Genomic DNA, 27,948 nt, shown 5'->3' with positions numbered 1-27,948 from the left:
CTTATTTATAATTCATTGACCCTAGAGTAATTGAACGAAAATGGCGTCCATGTGGTGGGCACAGGACAATGCTCCTGAGACGGCCAGGACGAACAGTGAACTTGAAGATTTGTTTGTATTTGGTTATGCCTGTAAAGTGTTTCGGGATGATGAAAAGGCATCTTATATCGATCAAGGGAAACACCTTATCCCATGGATGGGCGACGATCGTCTTATGATTGACAGGTCTGTGGCTCTTCCAGTGGAATATTCTAAGAAGTTTCGAATTTCTCGTGTTTACAAATCGCGCGGGTCCTAATTCAAGATTAATTTGCAGGAACAACGGTCTTGTAGCTAAGTGGTAATGGTTTGTGTTGTTTGCTACCGGAGGTGACATGACAAGGGAAGGGAGAGAACTCCTGGCTTCAAAGGCAGCAACCCACCAACACCGCAGCTGTCAAATGGCAGATGGCCAGTGGAAATATTCTGCACAATCTGTGTCATCAGTGACATGGGACATTATTTAGAAAATTGTGCAGATATGATTTTGATTTTAGCCATGGGTGGACAAAAACCACCATCTAAATGTTTTCGTTCCAGATTGAAGTGTTGACAGACTCCGTCTATGTTGGTGTGGCCTCATATTGGGTATGAAAATGGTTTGATGAAATGTTCATCTTTTCTGTCACTTAATAAATAAACTTTGGCAAACGTGATTGTGTCAAGAGGTACCTGTCATGTCAAAGATAAAATTTTTGGAGGTAAGAAGGGAACCATTTTGGTGTCAAATGTATTTAATCTAAAGAGATTTGTCCACTGAATAGTGGGCACTAAATATTGCATCAAACATCAGAGAGAAGGAAGAATTTCTGAAGAACTGTTTGAGAAACATACAGACATAAAATGCATCTATATAAAATTGTCTTTGACAAGGTACACCAAATTGCCTGTACTTATCATAAAAATATGAATAAGTAATTAGGACTAAACATCAGGTAACCATTTGAAAATTACTCTTTAACTGAGCAGTTATTGCATACTGTTGTGTTGCCATATTTTATCAGGTATGATCCATTATGAAAAGACTTCAAAAGTCAGTGACTTTTGATATATTGTTGAAGAATTTGTACTGAGGTATGACCTTGACTTGGCAGGTATGACGGCCGAGGACATCTGTATGACCTGTCTGCGTATGATGCTGAAAATGTCAAAAAAGAAAACATAAAGTTGTCTGAGACTGAGACAGCTGTTGAAGCTGCATGTGATGAAGAACGATATCTGGAATTACGAACAGATATTGCAGAAGCAGAGTTATATCAAGGTAGAAATATTTGGCAGTATGTTAGATACAGTGTATATTATTGCATGTGTTATGGCATTGAGTACAAAAGTTGAAATTAGTGTCTTGTGTCACTGTCATGCCTATGAATTTCCTTAAAAATCAGGGAAGGTGGGGTAGCCTAATGGTTAAAGCGTTGATTTGTCAGACAGGACCGGGTTCGAATACTCTCATGGGTACAATGTGTGAAGCTCATTTCTGGTGTCCCCCAGTGTGATGTTGCTGGAATATTGCTTAAAGTGGCATAAAACCACACTCAGGCAGTCAGTCCTTCACAATCAGCCAAAACTGTAGATCATGTGAATATGGAATGGAATGGATTGTGGAATTATGTTTTTTATTGAAGCATATTTTGAAAGTTTCAAGACTTCACTAAGCATCTGATTAATTTCAACACCTTAAATTCACATGTGGTCATACATTTTTTGAAGGACTTTTGGTTATTTTAAGGATATGCTAGTAATGTGAGTTCATGTCATGCTATGCCAAGCCTCCCATCGTTTCAAAAGCAATGTCTTCAGTTTACCTGATGCTGAAATGTGTGTCAAGTATAGAAATGTATAAGATGGTTGCAGAAATCAATGTATATTGTGTCAAGAGCAATGCAGGAAAGCATTGTAGCAAATTCATGAGAAGAAATATAAGTAATGTAAGTAAAGACAGTACAGTAGACTACACCATCAAGCCATGACCCTCACGTTGCCAGTAAAGGCCCTTGAAATAAGTAAGTAAGATCTGCTGGACCCCGCTTTTTGGGGGTGAAAGGTAAGGTCCAGTGTGTATCCTGTCTACAGCACTTTAATGCATGGCAAATCCTTCATTTTCCCAGAAGAGGAATGGAAGCGTTACTATGAGTCCCTCCATGATGGTTACAAGGCAGTTGGGTTCAGCTACGACCAGCCTGTAGAAGATACATTGGAGCAACATCGAGGTAGGTTTACAGGCAGCAGTAAATATACTTTGAAATATCAGATTGGAATTTAAGTTGTTGTAGGTGTAAGGATTGTTATGGCTTGTGAAGGTGACATGTATTTGACAGATAACAAGAAGTAATCCAGAGAAAAATGCTTTAATACTTAGTGTTACTGTAATTGTACTTTTTTTCACTTGGTGCAAATTTCGCGGAATTGTCAGTTCACACTACATCACGCAGTCAGTTATTCACACTGTCATTAATTGCCAGACCTGCCAGCTGTCGGTTAGACTGCCACTGATAGCAATAAAAATAACCTGAGTGGCTTAACCTGTCAGGTGGCATGTATTGCTTACAAGAAATCCCTACCTGTCCGATGTATACAGTAATATGTTTATTCATGGAAGAATTAAGTACTTCATAAGTGAGATATCATGATGGTATAAGATGAAAAACTCCATGGACCTATGTTCTGAATTCTGAGAATCTGATGATGGCATTGGTTCATTTCATGGTAATCAGTTTTGTATCAACCCATCTGTCACTACGATTGGTCAAAATAGAACATGTGACCAATTTCAATAGCGGCCTCAACACCTTGCTGTTTTCGCTAATTCGGCAGTAGGATTTGGCTCATTGATTATTTTCGGGACATGATTTGGGAAATCCATTACACCAACAGTCATCAGCTCAGAGGTGAGCATGATTAGAGTGAATCAGTTCACTGTGTATAAATTTTTGCAGTAAAATATTTTGGGAGAAAATAAGACCTGTGCAATATATAATATGCCTACAGTATTACAATGAAGTATGTGTAAAGATTCAATGTTAAGGCTTTCATGAAACACAAGCACAAATTTGCAGATTCTGATACTTTTCGGTATGGACTTACAGTAACAAATTATCAAAAATGCAAATTCAACTTATAAAGTAGCAGTACTATGATGAGGGTTTAGCCAACATGTGGCTTAGAGGCTTATTTTTTGGAATGAAGCCTCCCAGCCCCTTTAAAAGGAACAAGGGCTGTGCCCAAGACATCCTTGGATGTGTCACCGAGCTTGCCACTATAGACCCTAAGTTCCAAACACTTGAGAGATCAGCAGTCCTGGTGATGTGTTAGTAGAGTGTAGGACTTGAAATCCAGCAACGCGTGTTCGGGACAGGGTAGCAGCAGGAACTTATGTGAGACAAGCTGACACTATAAGGCGTTGCTAGGAGACGCACAATAGCAGCCAAGAATGTCATGATGATAGGGCAGATTTAATGCTACTGCATGAGCACTGGGTCCTGGTAGTAATTGCGAGATAGACAGACCCATAGCATGCTTGTGACAAGTTCCCATGTGGCTACATTCTGGAAACAGGCTGACTATAATATTGTAAGTCTGTTTAATCCCATTATCCTATATAAATATATGCATTATCCTTCATGACTATATACGAGTTGATTCACTATCAGACATAATTAAGTCAAGAAAATGTCACACCTCATCTCAGAATGAGCTTAGCTGGCAACTTGCCAAACCAGTTCGATGTTTTACATGCAACTTGCCAACCCAATGCTCAACCAATTTTGCATTCCACTCGACTTCCAGGTCACATGCCATTTTACCTAGCTGTGCTGGGCGCTCAGCTGGAATACGAACTCACATTTAGCAATCGTAGCCAGGTGATGGTGAGCAGCAAGAGTGGCATCTGCACGATCAACAATATTTCCATGGAGTTCGACAAGGTCACAAACTCAGAATTGGCCTGTCAGATTTGTAATCAGTATTCTGTCACGTTAGCCATCTTGTACGATCACGTGTTGCGGCATCGGAAGTCACAAACGAAAGCGCCACATTGTGGAATACTGATTTTGTTTTTGTATTTTGTAGATTTTTGTATGTTTAGAGACTTTTGAACTTTGAATAATTTTGTGGAATTTCTCTCTGATGATAGTGAAATAGGGGATTAAGTCTATCCACTTCTCCACAAAAACTGTTCAACAGAATTGATTAAGCTTATTCACTCATTTCATTGGGAGTTGAGAGGCATGCATCTCATAGTTGCATAGATGTGTATTGAACTTGTTTAGTAGTAATGAATCACCAGAGCACGCTCAATGTGGGGAATGCTTCCTACAGCAGCAGAGGTGTCCTTGTCCCTTGACACAGTTTTGTCTTGCTTAAATTTTCCTTTTAGGGGCACTTTGTTTCGTGCCCTGGATAAAACCCCTGTTTGTACGCATGTTATTTGTACACATTTGGTGACTCATCTACAGCCTGTGTCATGCAGTACTCTTCTCCCACAGCATACTGACACATTGCGACAAATGAAATATTGTAACCTTGATGAAGGTGACTGTCTTTGTGGTTCACTGTTATTTTTCTGTAATTCCAGGTTTAAAAGAAATAGAAGATGACAGCCCCTTTGTTCCTCCACCAGAACTACAAGTGCCTAAAGGTGTTACCTTGGTATGTAATTTGGGTGATCCTTCATCTTATTCAGAACAGGTCATTTCGGAAAACTTCAAGGAAGAGCTGGATAGGGGAAGGTCATCCCCACCCATTAGTTGGTAACATTTTACTGTATTCCTTATTGTAATATTATGATGTCCTCATAATATCAACTATTGGTTTGCCTGGCCCAGACTTAAGCACATACTATGTACCTTGTAGTTGTCCCCCACTGCAACGTCCCAGTTCTTGTTAACACAATATCTCATGAACTGCTGTACCCAGTATCTTCAAATTTGATAACAGTGTACATTAGGGGATTAACCAATAATGCAGTCATTCTTTTTCAGAAGTCCCCCTTGGGGTACATATAAGCATTTTTATGTCCATTAAAAATCCCTATGACAGTTGTAACTATTTTGATAATAAAATATTTACAAAACAAAAAACTCGTTTTTGTCTTGTGAGGACACCATCACAGCCAAGAGCAGGTAACTCTGGCCATCTACCTCACACCTCATTTTTCATGCTGTCGTTCAACTAGAAAGACATGCGTGGTCCATTTAGATAGTCTTGTGCTATCTACCTACGGAATTATGAGTGGGAAAGAGTCAGCTACTGTATGTACGGTTCCTTTTCTTTCGCACAGGCATTAGTTGGAATGTCATGGCTGAAATTTTCATTCATAAATTCTTGTAACTTTGCCGGTCAGGTCCTATGTTCCTGTCATGTGGCTGGGAAGATGGCAGCCTGTATGACTTCTTTTAGTGCGGGAAAGGTTTCGCTTGCGTCTCACATATTCCTGCGGGTTTCTTGTTAGTATGTTTCATAACCCATTTTTTCTTGTTTCAGTCAAAATGGGTGGGTTGGTTTAAGGCTTTTAGTCATTTTAATAGCATTATGCAATTATATATGCACAGTTGTGGCTTGCATTTATCCGCTTATACTTTGTTGTTTAGCTGGGTTAAATGTACTTTGGCAATGTATTATCACCCATGCATTTATATTTTGCATGTTTTGTGTTCAATATTGCGTATGTTTTCTGTACATCAGTTACCATTAGTTTGGTTCTGATTGTTACAGTTTTGCCTCTGCATTACCTACTAGCTGGTTCCAGGGAATAAGCGGGCTAAGGGGAATAGCCCTCTTCTTTCCATCTCCCCTGTACTTCTCAAATGCCTCCCCGCCCCCCAGCATTTGCAAGCTCCAACTCGGCTGATGGCCTCCCTGCTGGCTTTGGGCTCTGGGTCACAGTTCCACTCGGTGCACCAGGGGTCCCTGCTTCGGCAGCCAATCCCACAGGGGCTCGGCGCCCTGGTTCTTCAGTGAGCCAAGGGTCGGCCGATATGGAAAGCAGTCAGGTGAAGTACATATCTTCTCGCTCGGATTGTCCCTGTGGCGTGTATGCATCGCTGTAATATTACCGCAGGTGGTCGTCCCTTCAGGTGTCCCCGATCCCACAGAGTTTCGTCTTCCTGGTGAAGCGTTTACTCCTCACAGGTAAAAGATCCAGCTGTGCATATTACCTGCACTCATTAGCAAAGACGTTTATCCTATTCAGTATTCTGTCAGGTTTGATCTCCCAGAGCTCAACCGCCGCTACTCAATGGGAAAGGATGCACTATTTGACTCTCCTGTTGTCGATGAGTGCGTCTACGCCTCGATTGTTCCGTTAGGCCAATAGATTATGGGGTTCAACTCCATTTATTTCCTGGTTGCCAAGAAGGACGGAAGGTTCAGACCCATTCTAAGTCTCAAGTGTCTGAATAGCATGATAAAGGTGCTGTCTTTCAAGACGAAGACACTGCGGTCAGTGATCTCATCGGTAGAGGCAGGGGCTTGTCTCCGGTCAATTGACCTCAAAGACGCATACCTCCATGTTCCAATGCATCCCGAGTTCAGGAAATACCTCAGGCTTTCCGTCGACGGAGTTTGTTATCAGTTTCATGTGCTCCCCTTCGGCATTTCCACGGCACCAAGGGTGTTCACCAAACTCATACTACTACCAGCTCAGGTCGTCAAGGCACAGGGAAACTTTCATTTTCCACACCTGGATAACTGGATCCCTGGGGCACTCTCCCAACTCCCAAGTCAAGAATCCACACAGTCGGTTATGGATATTTTCACCAGCTTAGGTCATCAATCTTAAATCAGAACTGGTGCCGACACAGGATCTGGTTTTCTTTGGGGCAAGGTTTGAGACAACGCGAGGGTTGGTTTCTCAGTCCCAAGAGCACATTACCAAGGTACAGAACATAGTTTTACTTTTCCTGCAGTTCTCCGTGGTCTTAGCACGAACTTGGCTCCAGTTGCTAGGCAACATGGTGGCGACGATAGACATAGTTGTGCGTCCACATCTGAGAATGCGTCCCATTCAGCAGGCGTTGGCACAGCAGTGGTCCCACTCGGAGAGCTACAAGAAGAATCTGGCTATTCCCCAGTGGATGATTCCCCACTTGCAGTGGTGGACCGACACCGGAAACCTGTCCAAAGGTTTACCTCGGGCGACTCCGGTGCCGTCACTCACAATTCAGACGGATGCCTTCCTCACAGGGTGGGGGGGCGTCCTGGGTGACCTTCGTATCTGGCCTACGGTCAGAGCACGAGATGACCTGCACATTAATGTGCCAGAAATGAGAGCAGTCCCGCCCCCCCTTTGGCTGGATGCCTTACTCCTTTCCATTTTCCCCCTGCTTAGCTTGCTAATGGTGTATGGACAGGGTTTAGTTTGGCGAGTTTCACATACGCCCAGGTCTCCAAACTTTGATTTGGGTGGGCGGGGTTTGTCATTTGGGAAATCCCAAATTCTAGCCAGTGGGCATATAAGCTTGGACAAGTGAGTCCTCAACTTTGTCACGCCTCTGCCTTGATTGGCATCAGCGGTCAGGTGACAAGGTCGGTACCTTTTCTATTTCTATGTGGTTGTAGATTTGACTTTGATCGAATGGACTGTACTGTGAGACAGAATACTACTCCCCAATTGTTTCTCTTCTGGAGTCTGTTTAATGCTTATATGTATCACAAAGAGGACTTCTGAAAAAGAATTATACAAACCTGTAGAGGTTTTGAATTCTTTGAAGAATGTCCTCCTTCAGGTACAGCCACCCACCTCACCTCATTCTGTCTGATACGTTCAGCATGAAAAGTGGGGTGTGAGGTAGACGGCCAGAGTTATCTGCTCTTGGCTGTAGGGGGCCTGGGGGCCTTGTAAAGGTGGTCTCACAAGACAAACACAAGTTTTTGGATTATGCAGACACCTGTTGATTTGAGTGACACTGACCTTATTTTCATGGTCCCCACAACACTTTGACTACTCATGCAGACACCAGTCATTTCAGGCATTTTCTATTTTACAAAAAAACTAAACAGTTGTAAATTTGTTATAAATATTTGTGTTCTTTAGCCGTTGGGGACATTGCCATATTAATGGCAAACACTTGTTATGTGTGAAAGACGTTTAATGCCAGTCTCTATACACTAATAATGTAAATATTTCTAGCAAACAGATGCAGAGGCATTCTTGGGCATTTGCTCAGGTGTTTAAGGATTGTAAGAGTGCTCACTGGTTTTCTTGTTGATTAAAATAAACTCCATGGACATCCAAGTATTGATCACATGATCCTGTGATTACAGCCAGCCAGCAAGAAGGCTAATGTCATCATTGAGAAGACTGCAAAGTTTGTGGCAGAACACGGAGCACAAATGGAGATCATCATCAAGACCAAACAGTCAGGCAATCCCCAATTTGACTTCATGCACTTCGAGAACGAGTTGTCACAGTACTACAAACACATGGTGAAGATGATCAAGTCGGGGAAATACAAACCACAGACACAAGAGCAAGTAGAGGAAGGTCAGAATCCATTAGCAATTCATTTAGACAAATGGAAAATTAATTTATTAAATTATTTTGTTTATTGAAAAATTATCGTCCAGTATTATATATGTTTTGAATCCATGTTGTGAGTGTAATTGTTGTTTTGGGGTTTCTTTGTGGTCTAAACTAAATATCTTCACTACAAATAGCTGCAACATGGCTGACGTGCCTTTAAACGGTATTCACTCTAAATGTCTAATTGTGACATGTTTGTTTTTAAGGCCATGAAGATGAGGATGACGACCATGGGTATCTTCACCCACTGCTAAACCCAACATCAGTAACACAGGTAACCATATGTAACCATAGTTAAGTTGTTATTGTATACTGGACAAAACTATTTAGGGATATATGTAAATTTTGAAGTTCTGAATAATTATCTATTTGCTCTGTTATTCTGTTAGTTATCCCTAACTTATTTTGTCCAGTATATTTAACTAACTCTGTAATAATCTGTAATAATAATCTGCAACCATAGTAACTCTGTCTATGCAACCGTAAACATCAGGAGACCAACAGCACAAGTATCAAAGTTCTTGTTTAAGCCTGTGCAAAAAGACAAATTAAAGAATATTGAGTAACGATACAATGAGTCGGCAAGAAGATGCGTATCCCAGTATCACAGATACATTGTGCGATATGTACAGTACGTGCATGTCATATTATCTTCCACTCTGCATGTATATCACATACCTGAATGTCATGTATGTGTACATCATGTAACAGCAGTTGGAGTTCAATATAATGCCTCATGAAGCAAACAAAGTACTGCATTGCTGTGTTGTTACTTACAGTGAACAAAGACAATTTTTTCTTTATTTTTCAGCCAAGCAAACCAATAAAAATGCCAGCTGTCTCTATTAATGATACTCCCTATGGTCAGCTGATTAAATCTATTAAAAGGAATACAGCAAAAGTTGCAGAAAACAGGTATGTGCGAGTCTGAGTGATGTTGGCTGTCTTGGGACAAGCAGGTCCAAAATGTATCCTCTTTTTGGGTCAGGTTGCCACGAGTCCACCCTAAAGTCTCACACCAAAGTGCCCCCATGAGGAGACAGAAAGTGAATGAGTTTAGTTTTACGCTGCACTCGGCAGTCTGTGAATAATTCTGTCTGGCCCGGACAATCCAGTGATCAAGAGCATGAGCATTGATCTACACAGCTGGTATACGATGACATATGTCTACCAAGTCAGCGAGCCTTAGTAAATAAAGTAGAAAGTAAATATGCCCCCAGCAAGTTAGTGACCCCCAAATGGATTGAGGGGTCATTCTTCGTGAACATAGTTGACTGCATGTCATTGTCCTTGTTTTGGAGCTTTGCTGGTCTCAGTGTCAGACCATTGATTGTCTGCTGTAATTTATGTTGAATACTGTTGACTGCTGTGTTAAATAACACACACAGTTTACCTGTGATGAGGATAAATTAAATTTCTAGTTTGAATTTAGAAATAATTTATCTTGAATAATCGAGATGATGAATATGAGATAATAACAGTAAAACTTTTGTCATCCTAACCTAAATGGTAAAACCAAAATTATAAGATACCACACCAGGTAACTTTATGATCCCATTGACCCTGTAAACACCTCTTATTTTTCAAACACTGCTATCACAAAAATCTTTTGTAATAATTCTTTTTCCTATCTCCAGTATTTTTTGTACGTAAGCACTTGTGTCTCATGTAATGACAGTAACGCTTTTTGTTACAGTTCATCACCAGGTGACCGGGACACCCCCCCTCTTGCCCCACCCCCAATGCCCCCGTTTTCAAACCAGACAGTATATCCCTCCGCCGCCCACACTGGCCTCCCACCTCCCCCTGGTACAGAGCCCGTTGTGCTGCCATCATCGGAACTACCTCACATCCAGGGACTGCATCCCAGGAGAGCCATAAATCAGGAAGAGGAAGGAGTGTGAGCTAACCATATTGTTTCCATCAGGCCAGTGAAGATCTGGGGTAGAATAGGTCTTCAGCAACCTATGCTTGCCATAAAAGACGACTATGCTTGTCGTAAGAGGCAATTAACATAATGAGGTGCTAGGGTCGCTGACTTGATTGACACATCGGCATCGGTTCCCATTTGCGCAGATCGATGCTCATGCTGTTGATCTCTAGATTGTCTGGTCCACTCTCAGTTATTTTGCTGCATCCGTATGACATGTTAATAAATATTGTTCCCTCCATTGCTAACTTTTCTGAGTGTTGGATGCAGGAATTTGTGTGTCCCGTAAAACCTGTATTTCTTACTGCTACAAATCATTTGTCTTGCCACCAACCTCTGGTCTACTTTTATCATTGTTTTTAGCCTCATATATAGTTGCTGTCTGTCTTTTCAGAAGTAGTGCAGCAGTCAGCCAGATAGTCCCACCCCCTCCTGACATTCAGCCAATCATAGACAGGATGGCGATGTATGTGGCAAAGAATGGGGTTGAATTTGAGATCGTTGTTAAGAGCAAGGATGACACACGCTTCCAGTTCCTCCATCCCTGGCATGTCCACTTTCCTTACTACGACTTCAAGAAAAAACTCTTCCTCAAGGTCAGTGTATGTCAGCTCTTATTTACCTCCGCTTGCAGTCCTAGGTGGAGCACCCTATTCAGATTTCTCTGTGATAATTCAGTGTTAAGAATATTCCCAGATGCTAGTTTCTGCACCCATGATGTTTTGGGTAGAAGTTATCTTCAGTAACCCATACTTGTTTAAAGAGGCAACTAACAGGATCGGGTGATCAGGCTTTCTGACTTGGTTGTCGCATATAATTGTATCCCATTTGTGTATATATGCCCCTGCTTTTGATCACTGGATTTTCCTGACCAGATTGGATTATTTACAGACCATCAGCTCATAGCTTGAATATTGCTGAATGTGACATAAAACTAACTCACTCGCTTACTCGAGTGGAATATTCACATTCAGCATCCTGTTCAGGTTTCTCTGTAGCAGTTATGTGTTGAGATTATTCCCAAGTTACCTTTACTCTTAGTCTTTACTTAACAGGGGCCTGTTTCACTAAAACTTTCTCGTAGCATTTGAAACAGGTATACTGTAACAATCGAGGTGAAAATGCTACTAGAAAAGTTACGAGATCTTAGGCTGTTCCATTAACATCAACATCAACAAAGAGATCGAGCATTCTCAATTGCAGCTCGTGCCCTGTGGTACACGGTCCTTCTTGACATCAGGAACAGTGACTCTCTCCCAACTTTTAAAACTAACTAAAATGTAACACAGTGACTTCTAATGTGTAAAGCACCATTGAGTAGGTTTGATGACCTTGACCTTCATTTCAAGGTCACAAGGTGACTTTATCGTTTTACCCTTGTCAGCGAGATTTCTCCAGGACCAGTCCCCGGATTTTTTTCATATTTGACACCAGGCTCTATCTAGGGATTGCATACGGCCCAGTTGACCTTCACATCATTTTCAAGGTCACACCAACACTTTGAAGACTTCAGCACATTCATCTACTTGCTTAGCTTGTCAGAAAGATATTTCAAGAATCGGTCACTGGATTTTCTTCATATTTGACAAGCTTCATCTACAGATGGTGGGGGGCCTATTTTGGTGACCTTCACATCATTTTCAAGATCACTTGAATGCTTCAGTCTCCGTATCCGGACCTTAATTAGCGGTAACAGATTGGCTAGTTACACATGGTTTTGCTTCATTAATCCGGTGGTACATCAAAGAGGTTCGGATAATAGCCTTACCTCGTGAGCGCCTGTGATTAGCGCTGGTCTTCATCGGCTGACTTCAGTTGTAATTGTTAACTGAGGTGACACTTCTGAGTTGAGCATGTCATTAGTTTGTGATTTTAATCAGTTAATAGGTTTAACTTTTGTTTAGTTTGAGTAATATCTGTCATGTTTCCTTGCTGTATAAAATACCGATCGAGTCAAAATGAGATCAGCTGCACTTGACACCTGTCAGTCACAATGGCAAGTCCCGCCCCTAAGCGTAAAACGATGGGAAATTACTGCCGCACAAAAAAGAGAAATTTGTAGATACAAAGAGAAAAATCCTAAAGCCAAATGAGAGCCTATATGGACTCTATGATAAATTATTTCGAGTGTGTTGGAGATGACAAAAACTCGGAGACAATGGTCAGCATGCCTGCGTCTTTCAAGCCACTCTCCAAACAGACTGTTATTGGAGATTTCTTTCAACCAAGTGAGTGATTGCTATGTGTAATACTATAAATAATCTATTCAGACATTGCATTGATTGATTGTTATGTTAATATTCAAGTTGTTATGTCTACAAACTGTAATAAAGTCATTTGATACATGTATACGTTCGTGTGTTCTTGTCTCAGTATGTCAAAGGGAAGTAACTCTCCTGAAGTGGTGCTTGCTTCAGTAGTCCGTACGTTTCACTATCCGAACGTTTTTGATGAAAAACAGATGTGTTCGGATTAACGCGGCCTGACTGTATGTCACCTTAGTCACAATGCTTGTTGTTATTGTTATTACAGGAGGTAGAGCAGGAGCGGCTGGAGAAAGAAGAGGCTGCAGCTGCAGCTGCAGCAGCAAACAAAGCTGTGAGCTTCTCCATCAAGACTCGGACTAAAGAGCCAGAGAATGTCACACAGCTGAAGAAACCTCTCTTCGACTATGGCAGCAGTGATGACGAGAATGAAGGCGAAGCATTGGGTGAGTGGGAGGACCTCCGATAAAATAGATTATCATAATGGTGTTTGGTCTGTGATCTATGACAGTGGTGTTTGTTGGGCACTTCCTTCATTGCACTAGAAGATAACAGTGGTTAAAGCACTCACATGTCACACCGAAGACATTGGTTCAATTTCCTATGTGGGTACAATAGGCATTGCCTTATTCTTGCCTATTGAGGTGTCTGGTACCATGATAAAGCTGAAATATTGCTAAAAGCATTCTAGAACTAAACTTGGTCACTTAACTCACAAATGGATATTTTAGTGCATGTGAGTCTGCCATTCTCTTCATGCTTTTGATTGCTGAGTGGTGTGTCCTTCGACAAGCATCATAGAATCATTGTAAGTTTATTCAAGATCAGCCACACATATTTGCAATTTACACATGGATCCCGCCCATGCACCCTATTCCAGTTTAGTCATTGCTTGGCAGAGGTATGATGGCCAAGTGGTTAAGGTATTTGCTCAGCATACCGAAGACCCAGGTTCGATATACAGATATGTGTAGCCCATCTCTGGTGTCCTCTGCCGAGATATTGCTAAATGTGACATAAAATCATACTCAATCGCTCAGCTATTGCTTCAGAATCAATGGCAAGTTATCCTGCATGTAATTAATTACACAGAGAACTAATTCCTCTCCCCAGGAGAATCTGACAGTCAGAAAGAGCGAACAACTGATATTGCTTCCAGTTCACCACCTGTGTCAGACCCGGGTCAGGTATCAGAGGTCATTCTTGAGGTGAAGCAAGAAGTCAGATCAGACATTCCTCTTGAACTCATGGAGAAAAAAATGGGTGAGTCACAGTTCACTCCATGAATCGGTTTTCTTGAAATATTACCTGGTTTCCATACCTGTTGGTTTGTGGTGTTGAATATTACTTTTATACCAGCAGTTCACTCCATCAGGGATTCAAAAATCCCATTGCACAGTGTCCAGGACATGTCAGTTTTCATTTTGTGCAATCAAGTAATGATTTCAAAATTGATCACCAATGGCCAGTCAATTAATGCACATAGGCGTTATGAAATGACAGCCAAGGATACATTTTGGATTATCCTTGACTTTTACAAAAACGAAATATCCAGATATCCGAACAATTTAAGGAAAAACGAATGTGTATTGGTATCTGGGGTCTTACTGTATTGCATGAAATCACTAACATGCTCATTTGATCAATTCAGTGTGCCTATTGAAGTCAAAGTGCAAACAAAGTTTTTACTATGAACAACTGTCTGATACTTTTAGGTAGCCTGTTGATATGGCAGTGTTTCTTTCTCACTTAACATTGATTTGCTTATATATCAATTTTTCTCTGAAATCTAATTCAGGCTTCTCAGCAGTAACAGTGTTAGCAGTAATTTATGTATAATTCTTTTCTTTTGAAACATTTTCCAGAAAATGTTAACAGTGATTTTGAAATTGGTCCTTTATGTCTTTGAAGATACATTTGATTCTACATGTGAGATCCAGTTTTGAGACGGGTATGTTATCATGTGGAACAATACTAAGGATATCAGCTTCTGTATTTTTGATACACAATATTTCAGGTGATGAAGGAGGTGCACCAGGTATAGATAGTTCCAGATACCCTGAAACATTGTGTATTTGGAATAACGAACTTGGTATCCATGATATTCTCTGTTGTCAGCTTGTAAATAGTTACAAATACAATGTATAGATATCAGTTTTAAGTGCCAAGTGTATTGTCTTAGCTGAGGAACGTCTGAAGGACCGCTTGGCAAATGCTGCAAGGGAGAAACTGGCGCAAGCAAGCAAGGAGAAGCAGGTGCAGGCTGAACGCAAAAGGAAAGCAGCCATGTTTATCAATCTTCTCAAGATCAAACCTACCTCAGCTGACGAGTCTTCCAGGGACGGTGCTCAGGAATCATGTAAGAGAAAAGCACTGCAGGTGCTTGAATATGTGCTCTGTGTTTGGCTCAGTGGTGAATACACTTTTGTAAGATCTGGGTGAAAATCTATCTTCAGCAACCCATTCTTGTCAAAAAAGGCCACTGTAGGGATCAAGTGACTTTGATGTCATATGACATCATGTAGCTGGAATATTGCTGAGTACTGTTATAAACAAGAAAGTAAGATTCTTCATAGATAACAACTTCTTTATTCCATGTAACATGTATGTAATAAAGAAGTTGTTATCCATAGAAAATCTGACTTTCTTATTACCTATCAACTACTAACAATGCCAATCAAACAAATCTGTTACAAACAGCAAAGAAAACATTGATCAGTAACTGTTATTATTGTTGATAATGGTCAGATTGGGTTGCAGTTAGGAAATCGCTGAGTGCAGCATTTAGCTATAAAAAACAATGAGGTTTGAGAACTCAGCTCAGTCTATGTGGTTTCAGCAATGCACACACCATTTTTTGTTATGTATTCCTGAAAAGTTAAGAAAGGGTTGACTTACATGTTTTCAGGTTCCTATGTGACAGTAGATGTTAATGTAAATGCTGCAGATTCTACGTCACCCCGAGGGACTCCCAGCAGCAGTCGTCCATCTACCCCAGGATTCGGATCTAGTCGTGAACGGTCAGTTCCATCGGAGGATCGGTTAGAACATGACAGGTATGACAGCTACAGGAGGGGCTGGCCCAGGAGGTCAAGGTCAAGGTCACCTCATCCCGTGTACAGATCACGTTCAAGGTCCCCTCGTGGTCGTCACAGGTCAAGGTCAAGGTCTCCAGTGTACCAATGGCGACGACGACGCTCACCCACACCACCAAGTGCTTTCAGTGTAATTAGAAGGTATGTATCCTTTGTCTGATTGCTTGGTCAATGACAAAAAATATTTTTGTCAGTCTCTTTATGCTTTCTTCAAATTTTCTTCTCAGTTACAGTTCAATCATATTTGTGCAAAACTGAATAACATGTGCCCTTACCTGTGATCGAAACAACAGCCTGCCCGACTGCCTGTGGCCGATAAATTTTGAGTCGCGCTGCTTGGAAATTCTATCCACCAGCCCGATTGTCTGGCTGTAATTTTTAAGGTTGACCTACTTTCAGTTCGATCATACCATTTTAATTGTCAGGTCATATTTTGATTTAAGAAAGATGAATGAAAGCTACAAGCATATTCCATAATTATACATGGACACCACTTCAGCCAGTGAAAATAGCAAAACTGGCTGGCTTAAGAGCTACACTATGGTTGGATATCTGTAGAAACATGGTTCATTAAGAACCAATCAAAGAGAGGAGTTACTTAAAGGTGGGCAGGCAACTTTCAAGATGGGCAGGCAACATTTATGGGCCACCAGCCCGGCTGTCAGGTTGAGTTTAAAAATTATTTCAATCACTGGCATTCACAGACCAAAAGTAAGCACACTCAGAGTCTTATGCAAGTCAGTATGTATGGCTTTCTTTAACTGGCAGCATTTGAAGTCTGAACAAAACTAAAAAATACTTTGAGGACCACTTACATGCTTTTTCTGTTTCAAGGTCACCAGTTCGAAGACCATCTCCCAGGTCAGGCAGTGGAAGGAGAAAGTCACGGTCTCGGTCACCACGAAGAGTTATTCCATTAGTTAGACCAGGAAGACGTTCAAGGTCACCAAAGAAAAGTAAATCCCCAACAAAAAAGAGATCTAGATCACGGGACAGGAAGAGGAAGTCAAGGTCACCATCAAGAAACAAGAAGAGGTCAAGGTCAAAGTCCCCTAGCTCAAAACACAAAAAGAGCAAGAAGTCTGATGCAAGGTGAGGAGAAAAGTATACTGAAACTTTCAAAATTGAATCTCAATCTGATACGTGGTCAGTGTTACAATTTTAGTAGGTATACTTCCCAAAATTGTTAAAGATCACCTGATATTTTTGTATGATTCCATAGAGGCCATTGCAGATAACTATATATAACAACCAACTATTTCAAGTTTCTTTTGAGTAGTGAATAGGGAATGATCACCTTAGACTGATGTTTTCATATTTCATTCTCAACTCCATGAGGATATTCACTTTGAATTTTGTTGTGTCCCTTTAGTGTGCTAATATCCTATGATCGTGGATTCAGATCTCAAATTGTCCACTTAATGATTCTTGGTTTGACCTACAAGCATGCTAGTGGAAGGTAGCAGGAAATATCTCACATCTGCAACCAACATCAAGCTGATTTAATGTGAAATATTGCTTAAAGCAACATTGGATTGTTGCAATTTTTAACTTACCTTACCATAGGTCTTATGCATATTACCTCAAGCTTCGCTAGAAGAGATCAGACAGTCGTTGATTCGCCATTCCCTGGATGGCTACCTCATGCAATCTACGAATGTAGTCACGGAAGTGACGTGATCTCCCCACTCGCTCGAGAGCGCAGAATCCAAAATTCACTTTTACCTCTAGCGTTGGTCTGTTCGGACGTGTTTGGTTCGCTTAGTTTACCTACTTTGTGGTTCAATAAATTTGTTTCCTCACGGGTAGGTATGGTTTGTATCCCTTAGGGGTGCGTGTTAAGGTAAGTAATCATTTAACTGCACTTACTTTGCTACCTCGTGTTGTTTTTTGTTTTTTCTCTCACTTCGGGGTGGGTTCGCCCGCGTCGTGTGTGAGTGCGGCATGGCGTCCGTGGGGGTATTATATCTTGCTGGTTTTTTCTTCCTCCATGTGATTTTCCATGTCGATTAGTATTTTTGCCCATGTTTCACAGCATTTATATGTTTTTTCGTGCCACGTTGCGATGTACGCAGGCAGCCATTTTGGTTGTTTGGCCTTCGCTGTCACGAGCTTACGGGCGTGCCTACTTTACAGTGGGGGTGCGTTGGTGCTGCATTTCTGGTATAGGGGTGTTTTTTCTACCTCCTAGCGTTGGTTTCAACGCATTGTTATGTTTGTTTGTTGCACTTAACTGTGTATGTCTCCCCAGTTTTGCACTATCTGCTAGGGGCAGGAATCGGCGAATATCCCCACCCATGGTGCCCGGATTGTGCGTCTCTAGCCTGCTCTTTTGACGGACACTGCCAGTCCTGCGAGGCGTTATCGGTGGCGGATTTCAAGACTTTTATTGCAGAGAAGGTTGTCGTCTCCAGCGTCGTCGTTGGGATCTCTGCACGGACGACCCTGACTTACAACCGCCTTCAGCGCCTGTGCCGACGCCTGGGATGGGGCATTCGTCTGTGACGCCTGTACGTTTGTCACCGGAACCCCCTCGCTCGGATTCCATCGTGGATCTGTTTTCATCCAGATGCCTTGTCTCATCCGGAAGTCCAGAGGTTCCTGCGCTCTCTCCTGATGCCCGGTGCTGCTGCGATGCCAGCGTCTCGACATCTCGCGCGTATGCTGACACCAGCGCCTATGCCGACACCAGCGCCTTTTGCTTACGCCAGCGCCTATGCCTACGCCAGTGCTTATGCCTATGCCTACGCCTATGCCTACGCCAGCGCCTGTGCTTGCGCCAGTGCCTATGCCTATGCCTACGCCAGCACCTATGTCTACGCCAGCGCCTATGCCTTCGCTAGAGCCAGCGCCTGTGCTTGCACCAGTGCCTATGCCTATGCCTATGTCTACGCCAGCGCCTATGCCTTCGCCAGCGCCAGAGGCTGTGCTTGCGCTAGTGTCCATGCCTACGCCAGAGCCTATGCCGACGCCGGACCCTATGCCAGCGCCAGCGCCTGCGCCTTACCGTATACCCAGGGTGTTGCATACGTTGTCCAGGGAAGAGGTTTTACAACGACAGTTGGATGAAGGGCGCGCTCGGCGCTTGGAGGCAGAGCGCTCTCGGCGCAGATCGCGCTCCAGGTTCCCTGGGAGTCGGCGATCCTGTACCCTCCACAGTAGTCTTTGTCGGTGCTCTCGGTCCCCGCGACGCCCTTTGAATGAGGACTCTCGCTTTACTACCAGGTGAAGACGTTGCTTGCGCTCCTAGTCCATATCACCTCGACGCTCCTCTAGAACTCGGCGTTTGCGGTCGCCGGAACCACCTTGGATCCCGTCCAGGGAATCTGCTGCTCATGCATCGACTTCGTCTCCTACACTGCAGCGTGATTCGAATTCCGTTTCCTGGGAGGACCTGGAAGAACAGGTTTTTGGCCCGGACTTCGACGAGGAGGCAGGAGGCGACGGCGATGGTGATGGCACTTAACTACCCTTATCAGTCGTCTTCGAGTGGATTGCTGACAGGTTACCATACTGCCCTTCACCTTCGGCTGATTCCAGCAACCCTGCAGCACTTCATTTATCGCCGGAGCTACTCTTCCCACATGATCCTATGGTGGCGGACGCCGTGGCTGTATTAGATGCGGTCTTTGAAAATTGTCATCTAATCCGAATTTCAAAGCGTGTAAATCCAAGAAGTCAGATTACAAGATACACTGCCTGGTTTTCGCGGTCAGCGTGGCTGTCTTGGTTGAATCTATGTAGCGGTTATTGGGCTCCTCGCAGCTCTCTTACAGAGTGCAGGATTCTAAGCGGGTGACCATTGAGACTGAACTCAAGCGGATGCTTACGCCGTTGTCTGTGCTGGTGTAAGCTACCTCGGCGGCGGCGATGGACTTGTCTGAAGACAACGCCTCGAGGTTTGATCACCGTACCAGATATTCCTATGCTGGTAGGCGTGAGACTGGGTGTCCTATGGAGGGACTGGCTGCATCCTCGAAGATCCTTACGTTACAATTTGTCTACATATACTTCAAGCGGAGAAAGTTTTCTTTCACAGGCTTTACGCATTTGTCACGAAGACTTTTCGAGACAACTACAAAGTGCCACGCCTAACTACACCTCTTATTACAAGAGAGGGCAGCATTTATCTTCGGGGAAAATTCCAACAAATATACTTGGAAAGCAATTTGTCTACGTCAGTTTCAAGCGGCGGAAGGGTTTACTCTTTTAGACACGTGTTCGCCAAACAGCATGGTTACTGTTAAGCCTACAGGTTAGCAGGGTATCACCGTTTACAAGATTTCATGGTGATCAGTTACCTGCTACACCGGTGACGTCACGTCTACATTTTGATTGGTCCCCGAGAGACAACCCCCTGCGAAGGATCCCAGGGACGTTACATCTACGATCTGATTGGTCATCGAGGGACAACGCCCTGCGCAGAATGTATTGTTATTATTCTAGTGTAAGGAAGTTGTCTGCAGTGACTTAGTCCTTTACGATGGAAAGATGTCGTTTACTCTCTAGACTAGCAGTCTACAGCGGCATTGGATTTCTCTAGTCGGCATAGAAATCCTCAAACAGTAGTCTCAACGCTGCCTATCAGGAGGCGTGCAACGATGTTTGGCAGTTTCTGATTGGACAGACAGCCAGCTATAAATAGACTTCCTTGAAATGTCAACACATTCATAATGAACAGCGTGGTTATTCTGAAGTCGAAAAATGACGCATCTTTACGGCATACAAGATTATCTTGAGAGGGGTGGACTTCATTATCAGGCTGTTAAGTCAGCTTGGATGACTAACTAACTCCGCGGGATTTAATTCATCACATCGCCGTCCCAGGTTCGGGGGTCGAAGTTCAAGGCGATGTTAAAAGCAAGCTCTACTCTGTCCGTTATCACTATGTCAGTGATAATGTCTACTCGATTTGCTCATGTCACCTTAGGATATGATCAGACGTAGACGTCTACTATTACGTCTATGACAGCCTTTTCTTGATCATGATTTCAAGACAGGTTTACGACATTGGACGTCTTGACACCACACATGTGGTAGGCTTGCTGGTCAATATAATATTTGCGTAGGAAGTTACATATTAGAGCCGTCATTCAACAACCATCTTTAGGTAGACACTTCTTTCCAAGGATTGAGTGCCTATCTAGTCAAGGAGGTTGCAGCAGGATTCTGGAAGAGTGGAGCTCAATCTCTTCACATCACCCAGTTCAAGATGAAAGCGGTGATGCATGTCTATCATTGGTTGACAGCTCCGAGAGACAAGCTACTGATGATCCATACGGTCAACTCAGTAGTAGCTTTCTAGGTAAACAAGGGTCAAGGAGGCCTCGACCTCTACTACACTTGTTGTTTCTACCCTTCGACGTGGTCGAGTCTGATCCTCCAAAATAAAGTATCTCACATACCAGGAGCCTGCATCTTCATGGCAGACGCCTTATCTCACCCCCTACGTCTATCACCAACGGAGAATATGTTGTGTCGAGAGACGTTTCAAATAATCGGCTTCCAGAGTGGGACCAATTGTTGTACCATCCTCACAATCGGACACTGCACCTGGTTCCGTCGCGGTTTCATCTTTGCGCCTGGACCATCTGTGAAAGTCTTGAGGGCCAAGGGGTACTCATCTCAAGTGGCGAAGTTAATTGCACGGGAGCACAGGGTTTCCACTCAGTCACTTTATGGACCTGGAGGCGTGAGCGATCGACGCGATGTCCCTGTTGTGGGAAGGTCTGGACGCTTTCACGTTTCCACCACCAGCCCTTTCTCTCTGAAGTGGTCGCTAAGGTCAAGCAGACTCAGAACCTGCGACTGCTTTTGGTCGCACCTTGGTGGCCAGCCAGGCCATGGTTCCCCAACCTTCGACGACTCGCAAGCAGAGAACCATACAAACTTCCAGAGTGGTTGCATCTACTTCGGCATCCACACAGTCGACAACTGCATCCGGATCCACTGCGATTCCATCTTCACGCATGGGTCATTTGCAGAGGGCGTTAAAGGCTAAGGGCTACTCCATGCGCGTGGCGAGCGTTATAGCTGGCGCGCATAGAGTTTCTACCCGATCCCTATATGACGACAAATGGCGCTCGTTCGAGAATTTTTGCTCACAAAGATCTCAAGATCCTATGGCAGCATCCCCTCAGTTTGTGTCAAAGTTCTCTTTCTACGGAACTTTAGACATTTCAGAGGCAGTACCTTAGGCATCTATGTGTCAGCATTGAATTCTGTCCTTGCGATCAAGTCAGATAAACAGATCTCCAAGGTACCGGAACTTATTGCGCCTCTCAAAGCTTTCAAGCTGGAAGACCAGAAGGCCAAGTTTCGTCCTCTGCAACATCTTAGAGGACCGCCGTATGAGCCGTTAGAGGAAGCCTCTTTTGAACACCTATCCAAGAAGACGGTTTTCCTACTAGCATTGGCGACAGCGGTTAGAGTCGGTGAGATCCATGCTCTTGACGTCACACAGATCCACTTTGAACAGTCAAGGCACGGACGAGTCCATTTGGGTCTGCTCTGGGACTTTGTGGCTAAGAACCCGCTTCCCTGGCAGCCCAACAGGTTATTTTCCATCCCTCCTTTGTCTACGATCCTTGGTCATCATGACTTGGAGGAGGAACTGCTATGTCCGGTCAGAGCTCTGAGATGTTACATTAAAAGGTCAGCCTCTAGGAGACGGTCCCGCAAAAGACTATTCATCCCATTTGTGTCGACCTGCAAAGGAGAGGTAAACAGGAACACGATTGCCCTTTGGCTCAGATCGACAATCCTGACTGCCTACGACGACAAGCTCCTGCCTCATCCGGTAGCAAATAACCCGCACGAGATCAGGGCTTTGGCGTCTACAATGGCCCTCCATCGAAATTGCACGGTAGCGCAGATCATGGAGGGCTGTTTCTGGAAATCATCAACTGTCTTCGCTTCCCACTACTTGAGGGACCTGGCAGTTGAAGATGTGGAGGGGTTACAGTCATTTGGTCCACTGGTAGTTGCTCAGCAACTTACCCGACCGTCCGCCCATTAGGTAATAACGCTGTTACTTACCATTGGTCTTAAGATTAACCTCACCCTCAGGGTGCGTCGGTTTTTCTGTGGAGTTCTATTGGGTTACTCTTTGTCCTGCTCCAGGTGTTATCCTGAGACCGTTGGCATTGGTTTCCCAAGTTCTCCTGATGCATGTGCACTGTTTGCTGAAGGATGGTCCTCCGGAGTCCACACCACCATCCATCTGTCGAAGCCATATGCATAAGACCTATGGTAAGGTAAGTTAAAAATTTATTAAAATCTAAATATTTTAGATATTTAAATACTTACCTTACCATAGGGCGGTGACTCCCTCCCAACGCTGGATGCTCCTCCCCACTTTGGACTCTTCGGACCTTCCGGTTGGCGGTAAAAGTGAATTTTGGATTCTGCGCTCTCGAGCGAGTGGGGAGATCACGTCACTTCCGTGACTACATTCGTAGATTGCATGAGGTAGCCATCCAGGGAATGGCGAATCAACGACTGTCTGATCTCTTCTAGCGAAGCTTGAGGTAATATGCATAAGACCTATGGTAAGGTAAGTATTTAAATATCTAAAATATTTAGATTTTAATAATTTTCCCAATTAATGTGAAGTAAAATAATGCCTATCTGAATACCTTTTTAACTAACCTGTGTTACCTCCCGTACCAAAATTCTACCATCTATAACATTATTACGGAAGTGTGTAATTTCCTCTGTTGGTAGTTCATTTCATGCTCTGACCTTGAAGATGAAGTTGACTGGGTAAAGGAAGAAAATGGTACAACTTCTTTATTGAGGTGAAGTGAAGTTTTGACATGCATCACAATGATACATGAACCCGTATCGAAATGTCACATCACCTGAAAAAGAAGTTATTCATCCATAAAGTTTGTCCCTATCCGACTCCCTGACTTCTAGAAATGTCACTCAAAGAAGTAATTTGTAATGGGATTTCATCTCATGTAACTTTTCTTGTGTATATTGGTTCCTGTGTGAATTGAAGTGCTGAATTTGTTTGTTTTTCACAGGTCACCCAAGAAGAAGAAAAAAGACAAGGATAAGGAAAAGAGCAAAGACAAACGTAAAGACAAAAGTCGGGATAAGGTGAAGGACAAGGTAAAGCACAGAAGTAAGGACAAAAGCGGAAAACATTCAACAGAAGCAGAAAGTTCGAGTAAGACCGAAACAAAAAATGCTGAAGAAATCAAAGGTTCAGAATCCGAACATGAGCTTGAGAAATCAGATGGCAGGGATAGTTCCTCAGATAGTGAAGATGAGGCTCCACCTACAGTGCCCAGACCTCAGGAAATAGATGCAAGCATTGAGATAATAGAGATTGATGACAATGATGACCCCATTGATGACGTCCCTCAACCCCCAGGACCACCGCCTTCACTGCCGCCTCTGCCGCTGGACGACGAGAGGACACAATCGTGGGTTTACGTTCTTCTTAAAACTAATACATTACTTTGCCTCAGTCTTGTGAATTTGTTTGTTTTATAACATATTACTTTCTGCCTGTTGAACGTAAATTGAAGCCAGGGGCAGTGGGGTAGAGTGTCAAAAGCATTCACTCATTACACTGAAGACCCAGGTTTGATTTCCCACATGGGTACAATGTGTGAAGCCCATTTCTTGTGTCCCTTGCCAAGATTCTACTGGAATTATGCTAAAGGCAGTATAAAAACGAACTTACTCGTGAATTGAAGCCAAATTAAATTGAAATGCTAAATTGATTTAATTTAATTTGGAATAAAATTGTATGATTATGAAGTGTAAAGTGAATGTTATTTTGGATTGGAAGTTGTGTTCTTAGTGTTTTCTTCTGAGAAAACTTTATCCCAATACCAGTTTATTAGCCAGAAACAGTTCAGTGCGTTTTTAGTTATCATTTCAAGATATGATTGTCATCAAAAGCAAGATACACATTGTGCTATCTGACTGTCATTCATGACACACAGCAGAGAAGTTTACCATGTGCTGACCTGTAACTGAATCCCCACTGCCCCCTCCAACCCCCAACCCCCAAAAGAGAAAAAAACATATCAAAGGGGTTCAGTGTTTCACTGAGCGTGAATGCAGTTTCACAAAACCACCATGGTGCAAGGAAACCTTTACATATACTAACCATAATTGGGTGACTCTTTATGAGAATACTCTATTGTTATGCCACAGACCACAATTGCCACCAGAGAGTGACTTGACCGAGACTACCAGCGGTAGAGACTCCCCTGCAGTTGATCCATCTAAACCACCCAGGGAAGTGTCCAAGGTGAGTACCCTGAGTTCAGGTAAAGTGGTCCCAAGTAGAGCCCATGTATCCCATGCTTGTCTCCCCAATATGGCAGACAGAAACAAGTTAATCCTCTGTACCCCAAGATGGCCGCCATAAAGCTAAACTCACTCATTCTGTACCCCATACTTGTCTCCCCTGCTGGCTGACAGAAACAAGCACATCCCCTGTACTCCATGCTTGTCTCTCCTATTAGCAGACAGAAATAAAAACATCCCTTGTACCCCTTACTTTTCTCCCCATTTAGCAGCTAAAAGCAAGCACATCCCTTGTACTCGATGCTTGTCTCCCCTATAGGCAGAAAGAAGCAAGCACATCCCCTGTACCCCAGGATGGATGTCATATAGCTGGAATATTGTATGTGGCATCAAACTAAACTGACTCAGTCAATCACTCACTCTGAACACCATACTTGTCTTCCCTGCTTTAAGCGTTACGGATCCATGATCATCTTCCTTATTAACAGTTATTGACATGGAGAGGAACACATTTGTGGATAGACAACTTCTTTATTGCATTAGACAAGTCGTCTCTGTGTAGATCATGATTGTATCACGAGCACATCCCTAGCACAATGTATCTTGAATCTCTTTCCAGCATCTTCTATCCCGTGTCCGGGCTCTGCTGAAAGCATCTCGAGATGAGATACTGAAAGAAGGTGATGGTCTCAGTGACGATCCCAGATGAAGGCTTCACATGGACACTGCAGGCTCAGTGTCAAAAGGAATAAGTCATTGCAACTTCCAAAAGCAGGTTTTCCCTTGTAGATTGCTGCTCCTCACTCCTTCAGATTATCTGGGCTGTGGGTCTCTTGACCCTGTGCTTTAGTATGCTCCTTGAGAATTGCCCAACACTTGTAGGTTTCTTGACCTTTCATCAGTGTGAATCTACTCCTTGATCGGGCATGTCATGGTTTCCATATGTAGAACTTTGTTTTCTCTGACTTGAAGGTGTTTATTCAGGTTTTGAAAATAAAGACTGAATTAGAGTCTTCTGTGATTATTTAATTTGTAATGTATATTTTTAATATTTTGTAGAAAAAGTTCAACTTCAAATTGTATATTTTCATTAGGTATTTTTGTCAATTGCCACTTGAAAGATGAAAATGTGTAGGTTTTACTTTGGTAAAAAGGCTCAAACTACATGTATTACTGAGGAAGTATTGTCTGGTATTTTTCTGTTGTGGTTTCATCTCAAGATTTCAGCAGTTTGACTCCATGAGAATGTATTTATATTTAGTGAGGCAAGATTGATATATTTTTAAGTGTGATTACCAGGTTAGGTATTGAAAGTCAGTACACATACTTCAACGTAACATTTACACCTTCCATATGTTGATGATGGGAGTGTTCACAAAGCAGCACAACATGGAACATAGCACTGGCCTTGTTGTGAACTGGGGATAGTGCTTATTGCAGGTGAGGTTTGTGGATTGTCATGTGTCAGTCATATAGTCGCTGAAGGGGGCCATACTACTTATATATAGTCAGTTGTGCTATCCATGTCAGGGTTTCAACACAGAACTCAAAGTAAGAGCACTATGAAATATAGACATGGGCATTTTCTAACAAGGCTGTTGGCATAGAAGATATTTTATGTGAAATTGAAAATGCAACAACCAATAAGCCTTGGATGAGATAGTGTCATATTCGAAGGAAACCGTTTATATATTCAGAAATACCTCTATGAATAAACCATAGTTCTTTGGGAAAATATTTGAAATATTTCCAATTGACAAAAGATAAATTGCATAATATTACTACTGTCTAAAGTAAGATACATATTTGCAGAAAAAATGGCCTTCTAAAATAGATTCAGTTTGCAGACAGAAATTGACAATTGCACAATGACAAAAACTATTCAGAAATAAGTCAATATGTCAATGGTTTAGTGACTTTAGCCTTAAGATATAACTCAGGGGGCTGATGTAAAGTATCCACATGTCCAGATACCTGTGTGGTACATATTTCCAATTGTGTGGTAAATATTCCTGGATGAGTGGTACATATTCCCAGGGGTTTGGTAGGTATTCCCAGTAGTGTGGTGGGTATTTCCAGATTTTTGGTACGTATTCCCAGTGGTGTGAAAGATAATCCCATATGTGTGGTATGTATTCCCATGTGGTATGTATTCCCATGTGGTACGTATTCCCAGTGGTGTGAAAGATAATCCCATATGTGTGGTATGTATTCCCATGTGGTACGTATTCCCATGTGGTACGTATTCCCAGTGGTGTGAAAGATAATCCCATATGTGTGGTATGTATTCCCATGTGGTATGTATTCCCATGTGGTACGTATTCCCAGTGGTGTGAAAGATAATCCCATATGTGTGGTATGTATTCCCATGTGGTACGTATTCCCATGTGGTACGTATTCCCATGTGGTACGTATTCCCAGTGGTGTGAAAGATAATCCCATATGTGTGGTATGTATTCCCATGTGGTACGTATTCCCAGTGGTGTGAAAGATAATCCCATATGTGTGGTATGTATTCCCATGTGGTACGTATTCCCATGTGGTACGTATTCCCATGTGGTACGTATTCCCAGTGGTGTGAAAGATAATCCCATATGTGTGGTATGTATTCCCATGTGGTACGTATTCCCATGTGGTACGTATTCCCAGTGGTGTGAAAGATAATCCCATATGTGTGGTATGTATTCCCATGTGGTATGTATTCCCATGTGGTATGTATTCCCATATGTGTGGTACATATTTGTAGTGGTGTGAAAGATATTCGCATAAGTTTGGTACATATTCCAAGCTGCGCGAAAGATATTCCTAAATGTGTGGTACATATTC

The 27,948-nt window shown here is 42.7% G+C and overlaps 1 protein-coding gene across 2 annotated transcripts; it reads left to right on the top strand.

Annotated features, from left to right (window-relative positions):
* The first annotated feature begins 17 nt into the window (after positions 1-17).
* LOC137293420 (splicing factor, suppressor of white-apricot homolog) lies at positions 18-26,875 on the top strand. Of its 2 annotated transcripts, none has more exons than XM_067823950.1 (17): positions 18-225; positions 1,134-1,300; positions 2,148-2,249; positions 4,613-4,686; positions 8,302-8,521; positions 8,767-8,834; positions 9,372-9,475; positions 10,257-10,460; positions 10,885-11,086; positions 13,023-13,200; positions 13,868-14,017; positions 14,937-15,113; positions 15,702-15,990; positions 16,684-16,941; positions 23,880-24,284; positions 25,027-25,123; positions 25,742-26,875. In XM_067823950.1, exons 1-17 carry the CDS (start codon positions 41-43, stop codon positions 25,829-25,831), a joined length of 2,970 nt encoding a protein of 989 aa, XP_067680051.1. In that variant the 5' UTR covers positions 18-40; the 3' UTR covers positions 25,832-26,875. The 2 variants fall into 2 exon arrangements, with proteins under 2 accessions (XP_067680051.1, XP_067680060.1); XM_067823959.1 differs by lacking the exon at positions 18-225 and adding an exon at positions 509-627.
* Positions 26,876-27,948: the final 1,073 nt, after the last annotated feature.

Source organism: Haliotis asinina, chromosome 1, assembly GCF_037392515.1.
Source record: "Haliotis asinina isolate JCU_RB_2024 chromosome 1, JCU_Hal_asi_v2, whole genome shotgun sequence".
Classification (NCBI taxonomy): Eukaryota; Metazoa; Mollusca; class Gastropoda; order Lepetellida; family Haliotidae; genus Haliotis; species Haliotis asinina.
Note: the sequence above shows the minus strand (reverse complement) of the source record. Positions and strands in the feature narration are given on the sequence as shown.

Excerpts from the sequence above, each read along its gene's own strand:
- LOC137293420 (XM_067823950.1), top strand. The coding sequence starts at position 41 with ATGGCGTCCATGTGGTGGGCACAGGACAATGCTCCTGAGACGGCCAGG. Across the intron at positions 4,687-8,301 it reads TGCCTAAAGGTGTTACCTTG|CCAGCCAGCAAGAAGGCTAA; the intron begins GTATGTAATTTG and ends CTGTGATTACAG. Across the intron at positions 8,835-9,371 it reads ACCCAACATCAGTAACACAG|CCAAGCAAACCAATAAAAAT; the intron begins GTAACCATATGT and ends TTTATTTTTCAG.